Genomic DNA, 15,218 nt, shown 5'->3' with positions numbered 1-15,218 from the left:
GAATAGCTTTTGAAATGTTGCTATTTTTTTTTCCTGTAGGTTGGTGTCACTATAGATCTTAGCAGTTTTAACATTACCAGAATTGTCACCTTTACACCCTTTTTTTTGCTTAAAAACAAAAGTAAATATCGTATATCAGTGGCTGAAGAGGGAAGTGATAAATGGCTCTCTCTTGATTTGGAGCAGGTGGGTAGATGAATTCCAAAAAGGTACCTCTTTAGATTTTCATTTTTCTTTGAAGTTTGATACATGAAATCACTATGTAATGTTCTAACTCTCCACCCCCACCTCCCAATTTTGTTTCAGTTCCATGAACATTTGAGTATTTATTTGTACCAGAATAAACCAAGTAAATAATTTAATTATTAAAATCCGAACATTGTCATCTAGGAATGTGTTGCTTGATAATAGAGGTAGACATTTAATAATTACTAACCAAATGTCGTTAAATATGGCAGTAGAAGACTGGGTAAAGTATAAATGCAGCAAAGAGAAGGAAATTATTTATTCTCTTTAGGAAGCTGTTAGAGATGCCTGTATAGGGTAGGTTAAGCTAGTTATTTTAGGAAGACAGTAGTGTCTTAGGAATGAAATTTTGATTCTACTCTATCTGTAGCTATTAGGTCTCTGGGTAAGAGCTTTCTGAAAGACTGCCTGAGGTTAATAGAATACTTCTGAAGAAATTTTATTTTAAGTATGTTAGGATTATTAGAGAAGTGTTTGCTATTTATATTCATTATGCCTTTTTGCTTTGAAACCATCTTTCTGGAATCATTCTTCTTGATGTACCATCCTTTGGCATTTCCTTTAGAGCTGATTTGGAGGTAAATACCATCAGTTTGTGTTTATCCATAAAAGTTTTAATCATCACCTTTCTTTTATGATACTTTTTCTTGATAATCAATTCTATTTTTTTCTACATGTTGTAGCATTTATTATATTCTGGCTTCCATTTTTGTTGAAAATTCTGCTGTGCTTCTGTCATTTCTCTGGAGGTTATCTTTCCTTTTTCTCTAGCTGCCTTCACAGTTTTCTCTCTGTCTTTGATGTTCTGCAGTCATACTACTGTTTGTCTGCATGTGGGTTGCTTTGATATATCCTGCTTGAGATACTTTATTCCTAGACCTGTAGATTAATATATTTCATACCTTCTGTAAAATTTGCAGCTATTGTCTCTTTAAATACTACCTCTCCTCTTCGTCCATTTCCTCTTTCTGGGTCTTTAATCAGATTTGTTCTAGAACTTCATATTCTTTCTTCCATATATCCTATTATCTTTTTTATATTTTCTATCTGTATAATTCTTTGCTTCATTCTGGATAAATTCTACATATATATTTTCATAGATTTTCACTTTTACTATATATATTATACAGTATATATATATATATATATATATATATATATATATATATATATGCTATTTGAGCCTTCAACTGAGTTTTTTTTTTTTTTGCGGTATGCGGGCCTCTCACTGTTGTGGCCTCTCCTGTTGCGGAGCACAGGCTACGGACGCGCAGGCGCAGCGGCCATGGCTCACGGCGCAGCCGCTCCGCGGCATGTGGGATCTTCCTGGACTGGGGCACGAACCCGTGTCCCCTGCATTGGCAGGCAGACTCTCAACCACTGCGCCACCAGGGAAGCCCCAACTGAGTTTTTTATTTGAATAATTACATTTCTCATTTCTAGAAGGTGTACCTTTTTTCATGTTTGCCTGTTTGTTTGTTCTTTCAACAGTATTATTGTGTGTACTCCTTATGTGCCTTGTGATACATCTTTTAACAAAACCACAAGTACCTGTCCTTGTGTAGTTTACATTTCAGTGGGAGTGTAGGGAAATCATTAAATGGATAATACTATAGTCAACTAGTAAAATACATAGTATGTTTAGAGGTGACAGGTCTAATAGGGAAAAAGGAAATAAGACAGGCTAAGAGGTGTTAAGAGTTCTAATGAGCAAGAAGTGGGCTATAATTTTACATAAGGTGGTCAAGGATAGGACTTACTGAGGTCACATTTGAACAAACTTGGAGAAAATGTGAGAGGTACACTTGTCAAGAGTTCAGCTGAGTTGGAGCTGAGATGCCAGGTACAGGAATAGCTGATAAAGACAACAAGCTAAAACGAAAGTAACACTCAGGACTTTAATTACTTACTGCAGTAGTGTAAGTAAGAGGCTAAACTGAAGAAAGCACCACCTCCCCTTGTACCATTTTTCCTATGGAACAACGTTAGTTAGGGGTGAGGTGGATCAGTGAGGGTAGTGTCATTGTCAGGGGAGCCCTGAACAAATAGCTCTTACTGTTTTATGGATCTGGGGGTGGCAGAAAACAAAGGGGAAGGGCTAGGAATGGAAAAGTACTGAGCACCAAGTCAGAGTAGAGAAAAAGCATCTTGAAGTTCCGCCTCTCTCCTTGATAAAGAGGTGTTGCAGAGATTCTTGAGGAAGGCCTCTGCCAAAGGCCCTGGTAAAGAGGCCTCTGGACAAAGATGCCTGTAGTAGGAATGCAGATATTTGTAAGGGCATAGCTAGAAGTGGGGGCTGAGTTCTTGAGAATGCAGTGCGCTGGCTGTGCACCTAGTCTGGTATGGGGAGGGCAGCTTTGCCCTGTGAGACCTGCCAGATAAAGGTAAAGCCTTTGTAATTACCAGTGGTCTGACCTGAAAAATTGCATATAGGTTTTTAGCCAGGAGCTGGACCCCTCAGCAGTGTGGATATCTGGGGAAAGAGCATTAAAGACAAAGAATCAGCCAGGGTAGGTGCCCTAAAATGGGAGAATATTTGGCATGGTTGAAGGATAGCAAAAGGGGCCGATATTATTGGAGAGGGAAAAGTATTTAGAAGAGAACAAGACATAACAGTGATAAAGAGTAATCATGCAGAACTTTGTGACACAAAACTTTGTGAATTACAAGGATTTTAACTTTTGCTCTGAGTGAAATGGAGAGAGCTATTGGAGGGCTCTGAACAGTGATTAAACACAGTATACTCTCAATAAATATTTGTTGAATGAGTATAGATTTTCTTTGGCAAATGTTTCATATGTGCTCATTAAGTGTGGATTCTTGGTTTGTTGGATGTAGAGCTCTCTATATATCTAGATGCCAAATTATAACTGCAGCTTTGTTTTACTCTATATATTTTCTAGGTATATTTTTTTCCATACTTTTATTTACAGTAGTTCTATGTCTTGCCTTATATGTCAATTGCAGATAAGATTATTGGGTCTTCTCTTTTTAAAAACCTAATCTGTAGCTTCTGTCTTCCAACAGTTAGTTTATATTTACAGTAATTGCAATTACAAATGCACAACAACTTATTTTTTATTTTACTTTTTGTTGCCAACTTCAGCTTTTCTCTTTTCTGTTTTTTGTTTTGTTTTGTTTTGTTTTTTAACATTTATTTATTTATTTTGGCTGCGCCGGGTCTTAGTTGCAGCATGTGGGATCTTTGTTGCAGCATGTGGTCTTATAGTTGTGGCATGCAGACTTCTTAGTTGAGGCATGCATGTGGGGTCTAGTTCCCCAACTAGGGATCAAACCCAGGACCCCTGCATTGGGAGCCCAGAGTCTTACCCACTGGACCACCAGGGAAGTCCCTCAGCTTTTCTTAAGATAAATTTCTTTTGCTAATTTAAAATCTTCACATTTTAATTTTGGCTTACAGTAGTGAACCTTAACTTAAAATGCATATTTATGATTATTAGCAGTGTTGATTTGTAAGGAAGGCTTACAAATAAGCAAGGCTTGAGGGTTTTCAGAGAGCACATCGTTTTTAGTCTTCTCAGTTCCTCCTGGGAAATATGCTTGGATTAGTATTGCTACTGTTCTGACTCCCAGATAAGTTTCCACTGGGTTGCAAGAAGCCTCAAGTGGGAATTTTCTCAGCCTGTTATAGCCTTAACCATGTCCCATGTCTAGTTCCATTAACTACTTTTTATGGTTGAATAAAACTGACTTTATCAAGCTAAGGCACTTGACTCAACCATCTAGCTTCTTCTGCATTGCCCTCAGGTCATATGGTGATGATCATGATGAGCACATGAGCAGTCTCATTGAATTATGTGAAGTTACCAGCCTAGTCAGAGTCGGATCACACTAAGACCTGATTTACATAATAGTTTACAGACAAGGCTGGCTCTCCATTCCTGTTCTTTTAGCTCTTTTCTTTGTTTCCAGCTCCTGTTGTCTGGTCTTCTTTCTGGGTGCATTGACTGTCTCCTATTCTGTTAGTCTGGTTTCCAGATCACTGATGTCCAGGTGGTTTCTTAAGATTTTGAGCCTGTTTTCTACTCTGAACTTTAGACTTTAGATACTTCTCTTGGTTTTTGCTTTTGTTTTTGCTTTTTTAATCCTTATTTGACTTCCAGGACTCTGGATTTAATATATGTCCTGACTTGACATTTGTGTGTACTTTGACTACTGCTTAATTACTAAGTGATGCCCACAGCCCAATTACAACTTTTAGTAACTGAACATTCCCCTGTTTTAAACTGATCACTTGGCTCAGTTTACTTACTTTTTTTCAATCCATCTCTAGATCTGGACCACACTAACGCCTCTTCACAGCACTCTATCAATAGCTCTTCAACTTACTACCCATTACTGCTTGTGTTCAAAGTGCCCCCAAGTGGCACCCCATCTTGAAGTCAGCAGCTTATAGCTAAGCAGTCCAGTAACGAGAGCAGTGTTGAAAGAGGTTTAAGACTATTTTAAGTCTACTCTGATGGGTTTATTAAAATGATAAAGGTCTTTATGGTGAAATCAGTTTTACTTAAATAAATGTATGTAATATATGTTTTAGTGTATCCCCTTTTGGCCTGAGGATGCTTCTAATAAACTTCTTATTCAAGTTGAAAGAAGTGAAGGCTCTCCCAAAAAGATACATTTTAACAAGCAAGAAAGTTGTATTTTATTGCATCTGGATAATGAGGTAAGTGATTCTTTTGTGTGTGTAGTTAGAGAAGCTAATATATACTTACTAATTTTTTTTTATTAAATGATTTTTTTTGTTTCACCAAAAATGAACAAACATTTCTCTTTGCAAAGGGAAAAGGTTCTAAAAGGAAGCAAGAGACATAAAACAATTTAACTGTTATATGGAAAGTTAGAGCAGGGGTCCCCAACCCAGGGGCCATGGACTGGTATTGGTCCTTGGCCTGATAGGAACCGGGCCGCACAGCAGGAGGTGAGTGGCAGGCGAGCGAGCAAAGCTTCATGTGCCGCTCCCCATGGCTCACATTACTGACCGAACCATCGCTCACATTACTGTCTGAACATTCCCCCCTCCCCGGCGCCGTTGGGGACTGCTGAGTTAAAGTGCCTAGAATACTACAATATACCACATCTTGAATTTGACCCATCTGTATATGATAATTGAGAGTCATGGTTTTCCAGAAATGCAGTATAAAATCCTGAATTACTTTCCAAATCATCAAAAAATATATTAAGTTATGAATAGTTTTTATTATTAAATGTTATTGGTTAATATTCTTTGGACAATGATCACATTAGAGAATATTTTCTTTCCCTTTTTGCTAGCTTGGAGGTATCATAGCAGAAGTTAATTTGGCTGAGCATTCTACAGTTATTGCATTTTCAGATTATCGTGATGGAGCAGCTCCATTCCTGTTAATAAATCACACCAAGAATGACATTGTTCAATATAAGCAAAGGTAAGAAGATTATTACAAATACAGTATCCCCTGATTTTAGCAGAGTCTAGCTGATGAGACATTGACTTTATGATAATTTCCTAAGAGTATAAACACCGTTAGTGGCATTATGGCCATGTAAAACAATGTCCTCATTAAAAGAAAAAAAAAGTATACTGAAGTATGTAGGGTTAAAACTGACTTGAGATCTATAATTTACTTTTTTTAAAATTCCAACATAATTGACATATAACATGAGTTTCAGGTGTCCAACATAATGATTCAATATATGTATATACTGTAAAATCATCACCACTATAAGTCTAGTTAATATCCATCACCAAACACAGTTAAGATTTTTTTTTCTTGTGATGAGAACTTTTAAGATTTACTCTCTTAGCAACGTTCACACATACAGTAGAGTATTATTAACTATAGTCACCATGCTGTACCTCGCATCCCCATGATTTATACATTTTATAACTGGAAGTTTGTGCCTTTTGACCACCTTCACTCATTTCATCCACCCCAACCCTGCCTCTAGCAACTGCCAATCTGTTCTCTGTATCTGTGTGTTTGGTTTTTTTGGTTGTTTTCTTTTTTCTTTTTTTGTTTTTTTTTAGATTCCACATATAAGTGAAATGATACAGTATCTGTCTTTCTCTGACTTGTTTCACTTAACATAATGCCATTAAGGTCCATCCATGTTGTCTCAAATGGCAAGATTTCTTTATGGCTGAATAATATTTCATTTTATATATACCACATTTTCTATATTCATTCATTCATCAATGGACAGTTAGGTTGTTTCCATGTCTTGGTGATTATAAATAATGCTGCAGTGAACATGCATATAATTTTTGAATTAGTGTTTTCATTTCCTTTGAACAGATAATCCAGCTGCTGGATCACATGTTCTGTTTTTAGTTTTTTGAGAAACCTCCATACTATTTTCCATAGTGGCTGCACCAATTTACATTCCCACCAACAATACACAAGGATTCCCTTTTTCTCAGCATCCTTGCCAACACTTATTTCTTTTCTTGTCTTTTTGATAATAAGCATTCTAACAGGTGTGAGGTGATGTCTTATTGTGGTTTTGATTTCCCTGATGATTAGTGATATAATTTACTTTTAAATGCTTCAAAAACAAAAACGAAAAGAACTGAAGCAAGTATGACAAAATCTTGGTCATTGTGGAATCTGGTGAGGAAATTGTCAGGGTTTATCGTAAGAATTTTGTCTATTTTTGAAATTTGTTTTTAATGAACATAATGTAAATATTGATTCTTCAGATTTTTTTCAAACAGTAGATACCTTTTTCTTGCTGAGGCATGTAGGAAAGGAGCGCTACATTTTTAAGCTTTTCTAAAGACTATATTTATGTCTTGATATTTCAAGACTACTCATTATATCATTTGTTTCAATATACTGTGATACCTTATCCTCTTAGTACCACTACAATTTATGTAACCTTCTGTTCCTCTACTTATGTGTCCCAGGTTGTCTTGAATTTATTTTGTCTACTTTTCTTAGTTTGTTTTCATGTCACTTATCAGTGGGCTCATATTTATCAGTGCATTTATGCTTTTTTTCCACTGCTAACTGTACACTTAGAATCATTGACTAAAATAGGCATTGATTGAGTGAGAACCCAAAGCTTGAGCTAGCACATATCTAGAACTCCTCCTTGCCTATCAGTTCTCTCATTTGAGGAAGATGTTGAGAGAGAGTAGAGCCTGTTTTCTATGATTACCCATATTATAAAAATAATAAGTTGGTTGATTAAAACTGACAAAGGCAAACAAATGGTTTTTTTCTTATTTGTCCTTCAATTCACGTACCTCAACTAGCCTTTCCCAAAGAAACTGTCACAGAATTAAGACGTCCAAAAAATGATTTGGGTGACTATTTTCTCGATTCTCTCAAGGTTAGTACATAAATGGTAACATTCTAAGATACACAGGAGCTAAGTTAATTCTTTACATACTGTGGGTGATGTAGGGCATTGTAGCTTAATTCTCTGACATCTGGTTGAGCCTGACTGAGGCTGAACTAGAGACTTCTCAGTCTTTTCTTTGGCCTTGACTTTGCACCGTTCTTCATAGTACAGTTCAGATATAAAGTGTCTAGAAATTTTATCTACTGCATTGTTACAGTTGTAAAAGTAAGGGATAAGGGAGAAACTAGAATGTGATCCTGTGTAGAAATTCTGAAACTTAAAAATTACAGTTTTAATGGAAATTTATAAAATTAATATATAGATTAAAGCGTTTGTCACATTGTGTTGTTATTTTCTTGTGAGGTTAAGACTTGTACACATATATAGTTAACATTCTGAGGACTCTGGTTACTTTTTATTTTCTTTGAATTTCCTGAGATAAATTTTTTGTGTGTGTGTGTGGTACGCGGGCCTCTCACTGTTGTGGCCTCTCCCGTTGCGGAGTACAGGCTCCGGACACGCAGGCTCAGCGGCCCTGGCTCACAGGCCCAGCCGCTCCGCGGCATGTGAGATCTTCCCGGACCGGGGCACGAACCCGTGTCCCCCGTGTCGGCAGGCGGACTCTCAACCAGTGCGCCACCAGGGAAGCCCTCCTGAGATAAATTTGAGATGAATTTTTTCATGAGGAATATTCTGCAGTGAATTAAATAGATTAAAATTTATATGAATTAAAGCATTTCTAAATATTTTTAAACCAAATTTATCTGATCAACACGGTTACATTTGATATTTTTTCATAGAAAAATAAGGAATATAGGGCTTTTGTTTCCTCTGCCTTCCCTACCCTTGGCTTTTTTGTTGTTGTTAATATGGTTTTTGTTTCCTACATATAAAAATAACAACTGTCCATTATTTTTTAAAATTCTGTAGGAAAACTGTGAAAAGAAAAACATAATCCCTGGAATCCCAACACTGTCAGCATTTTGATTCAGTTATTTTTTTTACTATTGTTCTCTATCTGTTTATATTTCTGAATCTCTTGTTTTTAACAGCTATTGTGAGCATGTAAATTTGCTTCAAAAACACAATTTTCAATGAATGCATGATATTCCATCATTTAGATGCACTATAATCAAATGTTCTTCTGTTGTTGAGAATTTATTTCCAGTTTTATAATGTTAGAACCTGTTTGTCTTTTAATAAAAATGTTGAACCCCCCCAAAAAAAATGTTGAACCCATTTGTAATTCTTATAACAACTAATTTATAATTCCTTGCCATACTTTTTGGTAATATGGATTATTTTCTTCTAAGGATGATTTGGAAAATATACATTTAGTTTCTCTTGTAGATAATTATTTTGTGTTCTTGGAGATTTTGATGCATATTTTACTTTATTTTATTTTATTTTATTTTATTTTACTGCATCAGGTCTTAGTTGCAGCGTGCAGGCTCTTCGTCGCGGCGCGTGGGCTTTTCTCTAGTAGTGTCACACCGGCTCCAGAGTACGCAGGCTCAATAGTTGCGATGCACAGGCTCTAGAGTGCGTGGGCTCAGTAGTTGCGGCGTGTGGGCTTAGATGCCCCGCAGCATGTGGGATCCTAGTTGCCCGACCAGGGATCAAACCCATGTCCCCTGCAGTGGAAGGCAGATTCTTAACCACTGGACCACCAGGGAAGTCCCAATTTTGATGCATTTTAAATTTTGAGAGTGAAACAGTTATCTGCTAATTCATCCATGAAAAATTTGGAGTAGTTTACATTTTCTTTAATTTCTCTTTCCAAATTCTCAGTTTCTTATCAATATAATTTGGGATTTTTGACCCAGATGAATATAAAATGGTTAGTTTTTCAAAAATATGTTCTTGAAGGTATTTGCATTGATTCATAGCATATTAACAACAAGTTAATTTATTTGACTGGTTTAGTTAATATTTCTACATCCTAGTTCTTAAAATTTTATTTTTAGTCATCTCTGGCTTGGTTGGAAAAAGTAAGGGTTTGTGGATAATAGGTTATGCTATTGCTTATTTGAAAATGTCTTTCTCTTGCAAATTAACAATTTGACAGAAAATTTTAAGTCATAACTTCTTGCCTCAAAATTGTGTAGCCATTGCTCCATTGTTTTCTGGCATTCAGTATTACAGAAAAGTGTAAGAACAGTCTTACTTTTATTTCTTCATGGGTAATTGTCCTAGATGTTTATAGGCAGGTTTTCCTCTATTTTCTTAAAATTTGAACATTTTACAAAGCTCTATCTAGGTTGATATTCTGTTTCCATTAATTTAGTCTGATACCCAATGAAGTCTAATCTGCAGAGTCAGCTTCTTCAGCTCAGAAAAGTTATATTTTATTATTTCTTTGGTTTGTAGCTTCTCCATTTTCTTTTGGGGAATCGTTTTATGAGTTGACTGAGTTTCTTAGATTTGTATCCCATGTCTTATGGTTTTTAGAAATAATTGAGCTGTATTGTCTTTGCCACAGTAAAAACAATACTTTGGAAAGGGTCACCAATTAAATTCTCTTAGATTTGGTATAGATAAGATAAAGTAAGTGGAATAATTTTCTTTTATAATTAATTTGTATTAAAACAAAAGTTGACAAAGTAGTTTCAGCAACCTGGAGATATTTATTTCCTAAATAGGACAAATATTTCCCTTGAAATATTCTCATTATTTTCTCAGAAAACCACTTTTTTATTGTATAAGGAAAATTTTCAGTCTACTCTTTTTTTTTTTTGCGGTACGCGGGCCTCTCCCTGTTGTGGCCTCTCCCGCCGCGGAGCACAGGCTCCAGACGCGCAGGCCCAGCAGCCATGGCTCACGGGCCCAGCCGCTCCGCGGCATGTGGGATCCTCCCGGACTGGGGCACAAACCCATGTCCCCTGCATCAGCAGGCAGACTCTCAACCACTGCGCCACCAGGGAAGCCTGAGGAAAATTTTCAGTCTACTCTTAATCAGAACTATCACAAATCTCAATTAATGGACTCAGAATTAACGAAGTATTATTTTGGATTCTTTAAATGATCGTATACTTGCACTTACTTTAATGCATATTTTTTACTATTTATGTCAGTTCCCTCTGTGAAATAGAAGATTCCCTCCCTCCTGGAAAAGCAATTCTTTATACGTGGGCTGATCCAGTGGGCTCTAGAAAGCTGAAGTGGAGATGTGGAGAAAGCCACGGTGAAGTAACACAAAAGGATGTATGTACTGGATTGATTATTATGGTGTTCTCAGAAGTCTTTTATTTATTTATTTTTTAAGTTACTCTCTTTCAGCCTTACTAGTTTTGAGGCCTCTTTTGTGTTTCCACTTCTTAAAAACTGCGAAAGATTTTTAAAACAGTATTCAAACTTTAACTTAACCAGAAATGTTTAAAACTGGAAACAGTCGTATTTTGTCTGCCTTTTTATATTCTATTATGTTATAAAGGGTAAACTTAGGTATTTTCAGCATTCAATTTATAAACCAATATAAATACATTCTGTGCATTGAAAGTCATCCCAAGTCAATTTAACTTCTGTGAAGGATATTTAGGGATCTATTAATGAAAGAATTTACCTCTGGATGGCAAACTGTTATTTTTTATAATAATAAAGTTAGGTATAAACATTCTGCAGTAATATATTAAATGACTTTCAGAAATTGTTTTATTAAAGTTTTATTGGTCTTTCAAAATTTATCTTAATTTGTTCCCTATTCCAGTGTCTTTTTTCTTGCCACTAGTTATTATTTCTCTTATCAAATGAGTATTGAACTTTTATTAATTTTTATGACTTTTTGTAATCTTTTGAGATGATTATATGTTATCTGGGCTTTGTCTTATTTGGTTGGTTTTTTAATATTAGACCAACCTTGTATTTTTGGAATTGACTTGCTAATGCTTTAAGACTTTTGCTTGTATTCATGAGAGAAGTTGGCCTGTAACTTTCCTGCCTTGTAATGTCCTAACCAGATTTTGATGTTAAGGTCATTCTAATACATGCTGGGAAATATCTACGATTTTCCTATTTTCTGGAAGAGCTTATGTAAGATTGGTATGATTTCTAGAATGTTTGGAATATTTGCTAGAGTTCACCAGTGAAGCCAAGCCATCTTAACCTGCAGTAGTCTTTGTAGGAAGGTTTTAAATTATGAATGCTATTTTATTATTAAACATAGGGCAATTCAGCTTTCTATTTCTACTTGTGTCATTTTGGTAAGAGGTTTTCTAAGAATGCTTTTATTTCATCTCTGTTTTCTAATATATTGATATAAATGTTTTCATAATATCCACCTTTTTATCTTTTAATATTTATGGGGATGATTCTCTTTTTCATTCCTAGCATAGACTATTTGTCCCTTCATTCCTTTTTTCCTGATAAGTTTTGCTGAGATTTTATTAGTTTAATTAGTTTCAGTTTAGTTTTGTCTGTCAGAAAACCATCAATTTGCTCTTTTGATGATCTCTTTTATACATTTGTTATCATTTTCACCTGTTTCCGCTCTAGTCTATATTCTTTCACCTTTCTTCCGTTTTAATTTGATAAGTTTCTTCTAAACTCTTGAAATAGATACTGTGTTAGTCTGCTCAGGGTGCCATAACAAAATACCTTAGACTGGATGGCTTAAACAATGGAAATTTATTTCTAATGGTTCTGGAGGCTAGAAGCTTGAGATCAGAGTGCCAGCAGGGTCAGGTTCTGGTGAATCTGGTGAGGCCTCTTCGTGGCTTGCAGATGACTGCCTTCTTGCTGTGTCCTCACATGGCAAAGAGAGAGTGAGCGAGCCCTCTGGTATCTCTTATAAGGAAACTAATACTGTTGGATCAGAACCCTGTTTACACCTTCCCCCTCCCCCAGGCTGTCATTTAACCTTAATAACCTCCATAAAGGCCCTATGTCCTAACACAGTCACATTGGAAGTTGAGACATTAGCATGTGAATTGGGGGAGGGGGCAAATGAGTTCATAGCAGACACCTAGATCATTGCTTTTTAGACTTCCTTCACTTCTTGTTTCAAGTCACTTAACGTCACGAACTTCCTACCAAAAACAGTATTAGTTTTATCTCACAAATTTTCCTGTGTTTTATGTTACTTATCTTTTAGTTAAAAATATTTTCTAAATTTCATTGTGACTTATTTTTATATTTTGGCTTCATGGTTACTTAGGTTATCACTTTTCAGAAGTATTTTCTAGTTTTGTTTGTTTATTTCTAACTTAATCCCACTGTGACTAGAGAACATACTCTGATTCAATTTTTTGGAATTTATTGAAGTTGACTTTGTAGGCCAGCATGTGGTCAATTTTTGTAAATATTTTATGTGTATTTGAAAAAAATATGTATTCTGTAGTTGTTGGTTACGGTATTCTATGTGTTACCAGGTCCAAGCTCACTCTGCTCGCCACACGACAGGCCAGTAAATTGGGAGGTGTTTATAAATTTATTTATTTATTTATGGCTGTGTTGGGTCTTCGTTTCTGTGCGGGGGCTTTCTCTAGTTGCGGTGAGCGGGGGCCACTCTTCATTGCGGTGCGCGGGCCTCTCACTGTCGCGGCCTCTCTTGTTGCGGAGCACAGGCTCCAGACGCTCAGGCTCAGTAGCTGTGGCGCACAGGCTTAGGTGCTCCACGGCATGTGGGATCTTCCCAGACCAGGGCTCGAACCCGTGTCCCCTGCATTGGCAGGCAGATTCTCAACCACTGCACCACTAGGGAAGCCCTGGGAGGTGTTTAGGCAAGGAATAACGACTTTATTCAGAATGCCAGCAGACTGAGAAGATGGCGGACTAGTGGCCCAAAAAAACATCTTGTTGGGATCTGGATGCCAGTTTCTTTTATAGAACAGAGAGCGGGAGGAGGTTAGGAACTAAAGTAAAAAGCCCATTTATCTTGCAAAACATCTCCTCACAGTGGCCTTCATTGGGGAGGGAATGTGTTAGTTTCTTCTTTTCTGCAGCCATTCACAGGTGGGCAGGGTCAGATTGTCTCCCTGTGAGCTGAACAGAGGTACTTTAGTTTAAGGTTCAGGCAGAGAGGCAGGGTTCCCTGAGGCATGCCATTATGTATGATTATAATAACAAAAGCAGCAAAAAGCAAAGGTTAAAGTCAAAGAAAGAGATCCAACATGGAGTCAAAATCGGCTGTTCCCTGTTACATATATATGTTGATTTATTCAAGTTTTGTTGAATTGTTTAAATCTATCTCATTAAATTTTTTGTTTGCTTGTTCTGTTACTTGGAGAGTGGTGGTTAAAATCATGGATTTACACATTCCTTTTTTGGTTTTGTTAATTTGGGCTCTTATATTTTGAAACTATGTGATTAGGTAGATACAAATTTAGAATTGTTATGTCTTTTTGTTAAATTGATTCTTTTATCAGTATGTAATATTACAGTGCCCACCACAGTATCTTTTTAGGCTTAAACATTCAGACTTACAAAACTATCATAGGCCACAGTTTACAACTGCCTGCTTGGGTGGATACAGGCCAGGAAACACAGCATACCAGCAGGAAGCATCAGACAAGTTTAGGAGGTATTCTCTTTGGTCACTTCAAACAACAGCTTTGATGTGAGGGAAAACAAAGCTCACTGGTTGTGTTATGAGCCCCCTTGACCTAGAAGCCCTACCCCACAGTAGCAGATATCTCTTATAACAACCCATGAGCATAGCTTGTAGGTTTTCTGCAAGGGACACAAAAAGATCATCACATTAACAGAAGCCTAAGGCTTTAGCTTCCTACTGTATTACAGCATTCATTCTTGACTTATTAAAACCTGCTGTAAATTAGTACTTGTACCACTTTCCCAGTAATGTAAGGACTTTAGAACTCTTTAACTCCATTTACTCCTTCCGTCTTATGTAATATTGTTGTGTGATTTATTTCTAAATAGGTTAACTCCCATAAGAAGTATTATTACTGCTTTCTACAATTAGTATTCCATTTAAATTAACCCACATATTTCTCCTTTTGCCACTTTTCATTTCTGCCTGCATCTCCATACTTCTGTTTGGGATCATTTTTCTTCTCTTTACTATTTTTTTAGTGTGAGTTGTTGACTAAAAAGTTATTCACAACCTAAAAGTTGAGAGTTATGTTTTATTGGGCGGGAACTTTTAGGACTTCAAGCCCGGGAGGCAGCATCTCGAGTAACCCTGAGAGAACAGCTCTGAGGAGGCAATGGGGGAAGCCAGGTTATATAGAAGTTTTACAACAAAGGGCAGGTAGTCAGGAACATCAAAAGATTATTGTTAATTAAAGAAAACCAGATATCCCAAGTTAAGGAACTTAGTACTTTTCTGTGTATAGGAAGATGCAAGAGTCTGGGCTCACTGAAATCATTCCTTTAATATGCATCTCAGCTATCTCTGGCCAGTATCCTGTGTTTTCACATCCTGAGTTTCCTCAGGGCTCACCGTGGGGAGTGGCTGCAGTCTGATGGCTGCTAGATGGCAGGTATTCTTCGTGAGTTTCCTCAGGGCTTACCAGCTCACCATAGGCTGTAGCTGCAATAGCTGATGACTGTAACATCCTTGTTTACTGATATGGCAGCCAGTATTCCATTTATCAGCGTCTACAGCTGATTAGTTTTCTGTCAGTTTTATTCTGGACATGTCTTTATTTTGCCCTGTTTTTAGT

The 15,218-nt window shown here is 36.7% G+C and overlaps 1 protein-coding gene across 1 annotated transcript in view; it reads left to right on the top strand.

Annotated features, from left to right (window-relative positions):
• VPS13A (vacuolar protein sorting 13 homolog A) overlaps positions 1-15,218 on the top strand; it is a 235,726-nt gene that overhangs the window by 173,197 nt on the left and 47,311 nt on the right. Inside the window, exons 50-53 of the mRNA XM_082656304.1 lie at positions 40-186; positions 4,805-4,933; positions 5,542-5,675; positions 10,671-10,800. Of these exons, the coding sequence (XP_082512430.1) occupies positions 40-186; positions 4,805-4,933; positions 5,542-5,675; positions 10,671-10,800 (540 nt within the window). The remainder of the gene's footprint in view (positions 1-39; positions 187-4,804; positions 4,934-5,541; positions 5,676-10,670; positions 10,801-15,218) is intronic.

This window comes from Grampus griseus (assembly GCF_964374135.1).
Source record: "Grampus griseus genome assembly, chromosome: 6".
NCBI lineage: Eukaryota > Metazoa > Chordata > Mammalia > Artiodactyla > Delphinidae > Grampus > Grampus griseus.
The sequence above is the reverse complement of the archived record's forward strand: the minus strand, read 5'-3'. Positions and strand labels throughout refer to the sequence as shown.